Below are 12,430 nucleotides of genomic sequence, written 5' to 3'. Positions count from 1 at the left end.
CTGGAAGTCAGAGATTTGGGTGCTAATATGGTTGGTTTCTGGTGAGGGTCCTTGTTGTAACTTCACATGGTGAAAAGAACAAACTAGCTAGCTCTCTGGGCTTCATTCATGAGAACTGTGCAATCACAAACTAATTACTTTCCAAAGACTCTGCTTCTAATACTGTTAGACTGAGATTAGATTTCAGCATAATAGTGACTGATCGATATCAACTTGAAGCAATTGTGTGCATGGGTGGCCAATTATGATGCTCCAGAGTACAAGTTGAGCATCAGCCCTCCTATAGCAAGGAAGGAGAATGAGGAAATTCATGGGATATGCAGTGGCAAATGACAACTGGTCAGTTAGATATGTGTATATGTCTTATCAGGCAGAGATTTGGATTTAAGACTTAAGAAAAAGCCAATATGATCCTACAATATGCATAATCAGAAAAATGAGAAATTATACTCCATTTATGTATGATTTATCAAAATACATCAATGCATTCTACTGTCATATATAACTAATTAGAACAAATAAAAAATAATAAAAAAAAGAATAAGCCTAGGAAACTTCAATGCTTTGGTCTGATTGAGAAGTCCTCAAAAGAGACAAATTGAGGCCAGAGACATAGCAAGAACAAAAAAGCTATCCAGTATTCATTCACTATTTCATGGAGGAAGACTGGGTTGGGGCAGAGCATGGAGGGTCTGAATTTCAATTTAAGAAGTGTGAATTTTATACCACCAGAAAAATGAGTAAAAGGCAAAATTAGAAGAATAGCAAAAAGTGTGTTTGCTTTAGCAGGAATTTGTTCTCAGGTTTGGCTTTTAGGAACATTTTATAACTGATAATAAGATGGGAAGAAGTGAGCTTAGAGGAGGGAGAACAGTTTGAAAATTGTGTGGTTACCACATTCCCTATTCTACAGTAGTGATGGTGGAGTGGACAAGAAACATCTATTCCAAGAGACATATGTAAGGCAAACTATGAATCCCAGTGGGAATGAGAAAGGGGAAACTAAGGATTCAAGCTCAGCAACATTTCCAGACTGAAAATGTTGTGTCCCTCTAAAATTCACGTCTTAAAATCCTAAGGCCCAATGTGATGGAATTTGGAAGTGGGGCCTTTTAGGAAGTAATTAGATTCAGATTAGGTCATGCAGTTGGGGTTCATGATGGGATTAGGATACTTATGTAAAAAAGAAGGAGGTGCAGGTTTTCCCTGGCCACCCTGCAGTGTTTTATAATCTTTGGAATCAAAAACAAAAATCTATTTTCCAAGTACTGTTCAGGTTTACACAGATAACAACGGCCAGCATGTTCTCCTAGTATCATGAACTCTAAAATAGCATTGGCACATCCTTTCTAAATGGTTTCCATGATTTCTATTTCATCCTTGTTGGTAATGTTCAGGGAATCATGTTCCCTGGTTGCATTCTCTACCTTCTTAGAGATGGGACTAGCAGCAAGATGAGTTGAAATAAACATCGCATCAAACATTCTGATTTAACAGAATGAGTCTTTTCTGAGTATAGATACACAGTTTTTAATCATACTTTTCTACCACTAGGCCAGATCTGAAACTTAGGAGAGCAATCATATTTGTCATCTACCCAAGATAACTGCATGTGGCTCCCATAATATTACCTGTTCATGTGTGTTATCTTGTATCTCATCCTACCACCTCCACGGGGCTTCCTCCTACTTGCTCAAGGATTTCCACGCAGGGCACTCTTCCTCTTATCTCAACAGGTGTCACTTTCCTTACACAACATGCAATCTCTCATTGGCATATCCAGCAATTAGCTATATCTCAGCAAGTTTGTGCCTAAGAGATCCTAATTATTGATTTGAATTAGACTCTATGTTTTTCATGAGTCCTAATAAAAAGGTCTGAGTACAAAAAGATTTATTAAAGATTTAGCTGAAACAGAGTCATTTGCCCTTTTTAAAAAGGGATCTTTTGCAAAGTATTACAGGCATAAAATTAAGGAAGTTTTTTTTTCTATTTAAAAATCACTTATTTAATTTTTCCATAGTAAAGCTAAAGTGCTTCTTATTTTCTTTTGTGAATTGGTGACACATATTTTTCAGCTAATATATTGCTGCCAACTTAGGTTATACCTGCTATTCTCCAGTTATCTCATTTTATTATTTTATCTGAGTATTATTTTCTTCTCACCTCAAATTTCAGTTTAAAGTTCTATCATGCTGGCAAGATGCCTGCTAAGTGCATTCCTCTCAGCTCCCAGAAAAGGTACTCTGCGTATTCTAGGGAGTCTGGTGTACTGATAGTGTAAACTCCAGTTAAGAAAACCTAGTATGGGGTCTTATTTTCCTGCTTTGGTGCAGTGCTACTTGATACCCATGAATTTTTTTTTCCTCCTTCAAAGTCATGACCACAGCTAGAAGAAAAGATGAAAACTCCTTTCAAATGCACCTATCAAGTACATCTGTTTCCATCAAGTCATCACACTTGGGTCAACGGGAGCACAGTGTGGTCTGTAGATCTGATAAGTCTGAGGAAACCATTCTCATGATTTACATCAACATAAAAGAGAAATAAATAAGATGACTTCCTTCTTTCCCCACTTCAGGAGAATTTGGTTTGGATGATTACCCTTTGACTTTCAAATGTAGTTCTTAGAGCTCTACATGCATCTGTCTAATACGCAAAGAATATGTTATTGGTTATCAGTCAATACAGAAAAAGATGTAGGTCGTATTTTCAAGGACTCCTTTATAGGCCTCTAAACTACTGATCTTCACTGATGATAGTTTTCAAGGACTAATGTGGGACTTAAAACCTAAAGTTGGGCTGGAAAGTGTGCCAGCCACCAGGGAGACAAAAAGAGGAATGTTGACTTCAGAGTTTGTGATCTGACAGCAGGGCAGCAATCCTGAACACAGAAGTGGGAAGGTGTCCCACAGAAGGTGGCTTCTGTGGAAGTAACAACAGGCTTCCACGGAAAGAGCAGCCCAATTTACCAGCACACTAGACTCACATGAGCTCTTTCAAGATGATTCTATAGCAACAAGCAAACATAAAAATCACAATTATTCTTGAATCTTAGAGCACATACTAACTTAATAAACATTTAGAAGAGGAAACAGATGTCATTAGAAGAACTTCACACACATAGGACTAATAGTCTGAGGTTACATCTTGATTGGATTTTTATGATACACCAAACTGTTAAAAAAAATCTTCCATCAGAATTATAGCGATACTGAGAATCAAACACCAAAATTTACTTACTTTTACTATGATAAGCCTACTCAGGTTTTCACACCTCTGATTATCATTTTCTGTATATTCTACTTCAAAGAGGGTATTATAATTTTCTAGGATTTTAGCCATTATCTTGTTGCAAAGGTCCTGTTCTTTCATGCCTTCAAGCCCAGTTGGCACACTAGAAATAAGAAAAAAAAATTGAGAGGAATTACTTAGCATAAATAACAATGCCAGCATATCTGACTCATATTTATATTTGACACCTCCTAAATGATTAACCTTCTTATAAAGATGCATGGGATTTTCAATAAGCTCTATGGTAACGTGCATGACGTTACTGGGGCAACTGGTAAATTCTCAAGATCTGAATCAACAGTTTGTGCTGACTAGGGAAAGTCAGGCTACTCCAGAAGAAAACAGATTAGCACTGATGTTGCTCATGCTTTGAATATATTAAAATTGGTATGCCCAAGATAACATATATATTAAAGTAAAAGTGAAAAAGTGTTATCATGATAGAAATATTCAACCACAGGAATAATTGCAACACAATCTGTATTAAAGGATCTGCTAGATAATACATAAAAAGTACAAACATTAAAGGAAAAAAATGAATACTTCTGGAGAAAAAGAAGATAGCTACTATTGAATCTGAGTGAAAAGTATGTGAAAGATTTCTATGTACCTATCATTTAGCTGAGCAAGAGAGATAGCTATCTCAACTTCAGCAAGAGAAATAGTAGTCTCTCTTGGATGTTTAAAATTTCTCATAATAAAAAAAGTTGAAAATGAGTCTGAATGCAGAACAGACCATTAACAATGTTAAAAAAAAGACCAAGGTTGGAAGAAGTTATCTTCTTCAATAACACATATAACTGACACAGGATTAGTAGCTAGACTATGTAAAGAACTCTTACTTATTTAAGAAAGAGAACCCATCCAAAAGGAAAAGTGACAAAGGACATGAGTTGGAATGCTCACAGATGACAACATCTGAACAGTCATCCTTGTAAAAGGATGCTTAGCTTTACTGGATAACTATTGAACTACATTTAAAAAGTAACACTACTATAGTTGAATGCTCACTTGCATTAGTTTCCTGTGGCTACTGTAACAAATTACCACAAACTGGGTGGGTTAACACAACAAAAAATATATTTCAGTTCTAGAGACCCTAAAAGGAAAATCTGGTATCATTAGGCCAAAACTGAGTTTTCAGCTGGGCTAGATTCCCAATTGGGGCTCTAAAAGAATCTCTTCCTTGACCTTCTTCATTTGTGGTGGCTGCCAGCATTCCTTGGTTTTGGCTGTATCACACCAATCTTCGACCAAAGACAGTGCTTTCAAACCCTCTCTGCTCCTTCTTCCCATGGCCTTCTCCTTTGTGTATGTGTCTAATCTCCCTCTGCCTCCTTCTTACAAATATACATGTGACTGCATTTAGTGTCCACCCAGATAATCCATGATGATTCTTCATTTCAAGATTTCTACCTTAACCACACCTGTAGAGACTCTTTTTCCCACAAAGGGTAACATTTACAGGTTCCATCAACCAAGAACTAATGTCTTTGGGGGACATTATTCACCCAACTAGACCACCTGCAAGATACCTACCCTAAGGTGTCTCCCAGTGAGTCACACCTTTGTATAATCTCTTCTAAGATGCTGTGACTTGCTTCTAGTCAAGAAAATTTGCAAAGTTGATAAGATGTCACTCTCATGATTACATTATATTAAATGAGATTCTGTATTTGAAGAACAGAGAGATTCTCCTGCTGGCTATGAGGAAAGAAGCTGCCATGCTGCTAGAGAGCCTGGAAGAAGGCAAGAGCACAGATGGCAGGGAACTATGGGGATCTCAGTCAGCTTCCAGCTGTAAAAACCCAGTGAAAGGCTGGGGTCCTTAGTTGTGCAACTGCAAGGAGATGGAGCCTGTCAATGAGATCAATGAGTTTGAAAGCAGATTCTTCCCCAAACTCAAATCCCCAGATGATAATGCACCCAGTTGCTATGTTGGTTGTGAGACCAAGACAGAGGACCCAGATAAGTAGTGCCTGATTCCAGACCCTTGGCAATTTGTGAGATAGCAAATGTCTGTCTTTTAAGCCACAAAGACAGTGACAATTTGTTATGAAACAATAGAAAACTAGTACAGTGTGGTATCTGAAAGTGGGGTGCTGCTATAACAAAAAAGCTTGGGAGTGGCTTTGGAACTAGCTAGTGGAATGACACTGGAAGAACTTGAATGGCATCAAAGAGAAAGCCTACCATGCTTTGAGCAGGTTGTCAATGGAAATCTGGACTTTAAGGACACACTGGTGAGGGCTCCAAAGAAATGAGGAATGTGTGTGAACTGAAGTTCTCCAGGGAGGCTGCATTTGTACTTGAGAACTTTCAGGTTGTTCAGTGATTGGAACACTGAGACCTCAGGGAGATAGAGTAGATGGAAGCCAAGGTTGTACTATACCATTTTTAGTTCCTTTGGTGCAACCTGTCAGCCTGCGTCTGACCTACCATTTCAGTGACCACAGGAAAAATGTATATCAAGTTTGACAGACCTCTGGCCTTTTCCAGCCTTAAGGCCTGGAATGAGGTCTGAATCCTGTAGGGGATTTCTGTGTATTGTTGAAACATCTTTTTTTTGGAAGAAGATTCTTTGCTTCTTTTGTAGTTGACCAATTCGATGACCTACCCACTTTCTTTTGGGAGTACAAAAGCTGTGCAATCTCCTTCCTGGGAGAACCACATCCTTTGGTTACTATGTCCTTCCTGAGCTCACGTTGTTGACTTGAGTTTGTGTTCCTGAGGCATGGTTATGCATGTGGGCTCAGAATAAACCATTTCCACATTTTCTCGAAGTTGAGTTGTTATTTTCCATTGACACATGTTACCGGAAACTGAGGGAGAGATATCCTTGTTATGGTGGCAGAAAGCTTAGCAAAATTGGATCCTGCAATTATGTGGAAAGCAGAACTTGTAAGCAATAACCTTAGATATACTCTTCAAGTGATTTCCAAGCAATGTTTCAAAAGTGCCACCTGGCTTCTTCTTGTCACTACAGTAAAATTCAAAGGGAAGAGAGAAAGACACTGAGGGAAGAACCCACACAAAAAGAAAATGGTACTTCTTTGTAAAAAGTCTCACTCTTCAGATGGCAAAGGACACTAGAATTAAGCAATTCACTGTCAGGGAAGCAGACTTTATAGAAAAAGTTGAGAGTGTGATTATAAATCTTTTGCAGAAAAATCAAAAGCTCATATTATTCCACCACACTGAGGACCTTGTCAAATGATTAAGAGTATCTCACAAATCATTTCAATCAAATTAGAGAACTTTAAGGGCAAGGGAGACCTTGGCCATTTTAGCATGAGCCAAAGATAGAAAAGGATTGCTTTGCAAAGGTCTATTAATGTGTGTCTTTTATCCCTATGAAATCCCCATAAGAGTCAACAAAGTTTTTGGTAATATTTATTGCAACAGACACACTGGCAGCTTAGAATGGAAAGACAGACAGGAGGCTGTTAGACCTCCTGAATTCTATTGTCAGGAAGCAGACTGATAAAACTATTTGTTGCAAAGAGGTACTGCTTCTCTTTAAAAAAGGATGACTCAGAGGGCAGAAGCAATAATCCATGGGGTGAAGCTGAAACAAATTCTCAAGCCTTGGAGGCTGGTCCTCAGAGAATGAAACTAAAGAGACAAGTTATCTTCTAAATTCAGAAATACATTTAATGCACACATAGGTACATAGTAAATCTAAGGTGTTGAAATTTAAAGGAATGTGTGTGTGTGTGTGGGGGGGGTGAATAGTAAAAAAAGAAGTTCAAAAGGCTCCTCAGGAGAAATATAACACAAAAAAAGATTGAGAAACACTGCTGTTGGGCCTCTAGTATGTCACTGTAAAAGTTAACTACTGACTCCTAAGCCATCAGAACTACCAAGTAGTCAATGCACAGAAGAGTGGGGCTTTCAGAGCAAGAGGCTAGCAGGGTGGGGTGGGGGTTTCAGAGTTTTAGAAAATGAGGTTCACGTTCTAGCTCCACTACTTATATAGTGTAGCTTTTGGAAAGTTACAGCTTTGAATGTTTGTTTCTTCATTTGCAAAAACAGACATGTTAATAACATTTTAAGGATCTTGTGAGAATCAAAATTTTCAAAGTTATGTTAGGAATAGTTTGCAAAACTATGTGTGAGTTATGCAAACGTGGTCTCTCTTTCAAAATATTTTATTGTACTACACTTCTTCCTGTGATGATGTAAGATCATACAATACCTACAGGATGAGATGAAATGAGGTGAATGGCATGCTGTTAGGATACTACTGCCCTGACAATATCTTAGGTGGAGCATCTCCTTTGGGTGATTATGGATCATCAGCCATGACAATGTAGAGAGTTGGATGTCGGGAGTAGAAGATGTCCATGACTGGTGCCCTTGGTAGTTGAAGGTCTTTTTGCTGATGCCCACTAGAATAACATTGGAAATGGAAGTCATTGTTTCTTTTTATTTCATCCAGTGTTAATGAAGAAATTGTAATTCTTTCATGATCAGACAGGTGACATCAATGCTGCATTCCATACAAGGATTGTATTCCATAATTTTGTCCTTTAATGTGTATGCATCTTGAATGATTTTGGCATATTCTGGTAGCATCCACATTGCTAGTTCTGCTTCTCCCTCCCCCATTCTTCCTCTGTAGAGGACATAATAGGTTCTTCCATTTCCTCATTTAACTCTTTTCCAAAGGCTTTCAATCTGTTCTTGCACTTCTTCATCAAACATCAGCAAATGCTTCTCCAACGAATAATTTTTCTAACTTCTCCATCAGTTCCTGGGAAGTCTTTAAAATCACCCATGGCTTAGTTTTTCTAGCACTCATTTACAGCTTCTGGTTTTAATTCATCCATCCCAGCATTGACTAATATTATTATTGTTTTCGATATTATTATTAATATTGTATCAGCAGTAATGAGTAATTTCCAGCATGATGTCTAGATTAAGGTCTGCATCAACTGCTAATTAAATGTGATGTTAGGTAGATGTTCATGGTTTTGAAAAACTGAATAATGCCCTGTGAAAGAGCTAAAGAAATGAGGTTGTATGTGGAGATAAAAATATAACCTTGACGTATTCATTTTCATACTCAACAGACTGAGGATGGCCAGGTGAATTGTCTATTATCAACAGAATTTTAAATTATTACCCTTCCTCTTCAAAGTATTGTTCACATCTAGGATGAAGCACTGGTAGAAATTTCATAAAGATGGCTGTCACCTACATTTCTGATTACACTGCCAGAACATGGGTCGACTTGATTTTTATTTTGAGAGAGTATGGTTTCTTCACTCTGAACACTACACCTGGCTTTATCACATGTCCTGCAACATGGCACATAGTACCAGAGTGAATCTGTCCTCCCAGGTCTTATGGTCTGGTGCCTCCTTTGTACATTTATGAATGTAGGTTCTTCTGGGCATCTTCTTTGAGGAAAAGTCCAGCTTTGTCACAATTGAAGACTTGCTTTGATTGTTATCCTTTCTCTTTACTCCAACTGTGCCAGAAATGTGGCAGTAGCTTCTTCATCAGCAGGTGGGGCCTCTTCAGTAATTTTATGTTTTTCAGTCCAAACTTATTCCTGAATCTATATAACCATCCCTTGCTTATAGTAAATGGCTTGGTGTCACTTGGTTCAGGAAATGCCCTGCTGAGGTCTTCATATGGGCTCTGGTTGCTATCATTTGGAACATATTTTCTGTTCATGTCTTCCAGTCATAAATTCAATGCCTTTTCCATCTGAATTTATCACACATTAGGCCCATACTTTTGCAGTTTAAGGTACAACAGCAAAATTAGCACCACTTTTCTTTTTCTTCCTCACAATTTCATGAACAGAAGATTCATTTTTACCATAGATCTTAGCAACCATAGCATATGACTTTTTCTTTCCTTACTAAGGTCGAGGATATTCACCTTTTTATTTAAAGAAAATGCACTCCAGCCTCTCTTTGGCATATCTGAATTGCCAGCTTCTCTACTTTTGCACTAGGGACATTATCAAGTAAAATACTTGAACATAAGCAGTGTGATACCTTGACAACCAATCTGATAACTGAGACGCTAACAGGAAGGTAACCTATATACTGTGGATATGTAGATGAAGGGATGATTTACATCCTGGGTGCGACAAAGTGAGATGGAGTTTTTGTGGCACTCAGAATGGCCTGCAATTTAAAACTTATCAATGGTTTATTTGGAGAATTTTCCATTTAATATTTTCAGATCATGGCTGACTATTGGTAACTAAAACCAAAGGAAATAAAAATGTGAAAAAGGGTCAGCTACTGTATTAAGTGTTCTATGTCTTAATCTAAGTCATTCATTTTAAAAAGCTTAATAAGTAAGGTAGAGAGTGATGAGATTCTTCATCTGGAACCTCTCTTTGGACTGTCATCATTTGATTTATCAGTACCCTTACAATGGGATTGTTCATCTAGGCCTAAAGGTGCCTGTGTTATCATTGATCAAATTGCCTACTTCTGTGCACATAAATTCCATGCAGATATTATGTCCTTAATGTTTTGCAATTTAAAAGTGCTGACATGCTGGAACACTACCACTTACACAGCTCTTTGCCAAAAAGGGGAAAAAAGAAAAACCTACCTCTGAAAGCAATCACTCAAGGCCATGTTAAAAAATCATTTTAAAAAGGTTTAAAAGCTTCTAAATTTATACTGTTTTGCTTTGAATCTGTTATGACTGACCTACATTCATTTACATGTTATAAATGAAAAGCTGGTAAGATAACATTCAATAGTAGAGTACCTAATGTTTCTTAGAATTGAGGTGAGGCAGTAGAAACCAAAATTTCCAGAATTGTTTTTATACATGGCCCTGCCCTTGGCAATGTTTACCTTCTAAAGAACTACTGATGTTTCTAGGTATTCAGTTTATGTTGTATATGTCAGCACCTATCTTTTCCCCTTGCATTACAGATTTTTATAAAGAATATCACTTATTAACCCAACTGATAAATTAGTCTTTTCTTCTCAAAACCACCAGTGGAACACAAAACTCCAAAAATGAAAGCTCAAGACTATTGCACAAACATTACTCAACCATGTCTGTATGATAATAAATATTTAAGGTAAGTTAAAAAAATATTATATTAATTTTTCAGATATGCTTAAATATCCAGATGTATGATATCAAAATACCAATCACTTGGATGGATAGGTAACTTTCAAAAATTAACTGCTAAGTAAATGTATGCCTCAATCTATTTTAGACTCATGTTTTCAAACAATACAGTGAAAAAGTAATAGCTGATTATTACTCTTAAGGATAATTATTATCAAGTTTGCAATGACAAAATCAGCATTTAATTAATGTTCAGACGTATGTGAAAATTGGAATATCATTATTGTCATTTTCAAGAGTTCTCAAAAATTCTTCCATAGTATGATAAAGTAACTTCTTTGTGTCTTAGAGAAAAGCTGTCAATAACACAGAGGGAAGAACAGTTAGTAAAGGAGCAGATGGGTTTTTACACAAGGATGTGGCTGATGTTAAATTTGCAGATTAGCAGTGATGAGTCAAAAACAGAGTGGTAACAATCCTGGAAGAGTCAGTGATTCCGTGACCGCCCTCAGCTCTTGTAAAATTGCAAGACCCAGAAGAAGCTGGGGGCATTTGCGGAGTTTCAGACAAACTGCATTAGACAGTGCAGTTAAAATATAACAAGCAAACCCATGGAAAGGGAAGTGGGACTGTTGCGTGGAGGTGTGAAGTCCTTTGTGGGTGCCTTTGCTCTGCTCTAGATAGGGAGGGGCATTGGGGCTTAGAGCCAGGGTAACTGTTCCTGGGCTGCCTCTGCCCTTTATGGCACTTGTCACCTGGGAACTTCTCTGGAAACTTCATTTTCAAAATCTGGGTTTTGCTGTGATAATATCTTGAATCTCTTTCATTTCTGTAATTCTGTTTACCTGAAGAAACAGACACGGAGTCTGGGCCACTGGTGACATCAGAGCAAGGTTAATGCAGGGAAGAGCAGGCATATGAAAAAGTTCCACCTGCTTCAGCAAAATGTAAAGATAGTATAGACATTCAATGGCAGATTAGGACCACTTGCAATTTTAAAGCAGGAAGCAGAAGCCTTGTATGTGTGTGTGTGTGTGTGTGTGTGTGTGTGTGTGTTTTCATTTAAATGATTAATTTCAGAATATTACTTCTCAGAACTTTTCAAATTAACTGTTAAAAGAAAATACATCTTAATCTTCAGAATAAGTTGTATGCCCACTGAAAGTGATCAGCATCAGACTGTTAGCGATTTCAATTCCTCAAGTAACATTTAGTCTTATTTTTCATTTTCTCCCCTGTACCTCAGGGTCCAAGGTACAAAAATTCATTTTTAACTTTATGATCTTTTTTTCCATGGAAAGTCTTTCCTCTCTTTCACTTGTTAAATTCTATTTATCCTCAAAGCTCAATTAAGTTATTCTCCTCTAACCCTGTTAGAATTCATTGCTTTTTCCTTATTCTCACAGAAGTCATTTGATCTTTTATCACAGCATTTATAGGGCTCTGTGTGGCATTGTGATTTGCTGTGAAGGTATTTACCTCCAAATCAGGGAGTATCATAAGGGCAGGGAGTCTGACTTATATTTTGATTATAGCCTAGTACAATGAATGACTTAGAGGGGAACTAAAATATCTGTGTCCTCTAAGAAGCAAAACTTACCTTTACAGTTCCTTTACAATTCAATTTAAAAATTAATTTCCTCTTTGTACAGACATGGACTGTATGCTTATAACAGATAGTCTAAAGAATATAATCAGTGTCATCAGCTGTATCAGAATAAATAGCATATATAAAACATTTCATTTCCAGTGGGAATATTCCTCAAATCTGCAAGTTATGGGCAAACCCAGCTATCTTTGATTTATAGATCCTTAAAATAGAACTACGTGGGTGCTTCCAAATGGGTTAAAGAAACATTGGCAAGTCCTGTCATGAAACACACACACCAAGACACACGTGGTCTTCACCAAGAGCTCAGCCCATCACGGTACTGAAACTGCTGGGTGCAGTTCCGAGGTAAAGCTGCCTGCCTAGCATGCAAGGGGTCCTGGGTTACAGCCCCAGCACTGCCCACCAATCGATCAATCAGTTAATTTGGATTCTGTATTGTTATATTATCCATCCAGTTTCAAA

At 37.5% G+C, this 12,430-nt stretch overlaps 1 protein-coding gene across 10 annotated transcripts in view; it reads right to left on the bottom strand.

The window, feature by feature from the left end:
• The window catches only part of FAM13A (family with sequence similarity 13 member A), a 378,453-nt gene that overhangs the window by 190,221 nt on the left and 175,802 nt on the right, over positions 1-12,430 (bottom strand). For 8 of the 10 annotated variants that reach the window (XM_079153220.1, XM_079153218.1, XM_079153221.1 and 5 more), the window contains one exon: positions 3,244-3,397. The exons of 1 other annotated variant lie outside the window; for it this stretch is intronic. In XM_079153220.1, coding sequence (XP_079009346.1) covers positions 3,244-3,397 — 154 coding nt within the window. Of the gene's footprint in view, positions 1-1,631; positions 1,819-3,243; positions 3,398-12,430 lie in introns of those variants that run through there. One more of the 10 variants, XM_079153213.1, reaches the window with a different exon arrangement.

The sequence above is a fragment of the Sciurus vulgaris genome, assembly GCF_902686455.1.
Source record: "Sciurus vulgaris genome assembly, chromosome: 9".
NCBI classification, from domain to species: Eukaryota; Metazoa; Chordata; class Mammalia; order Rodentia; family Sciuridae; genus Sciurus; species Sciurus vulgaris.
Note: the sequence above shows the minus strand (reverse complement) of the source record. Positions and strands in the feature narration are given on the sequence as shown.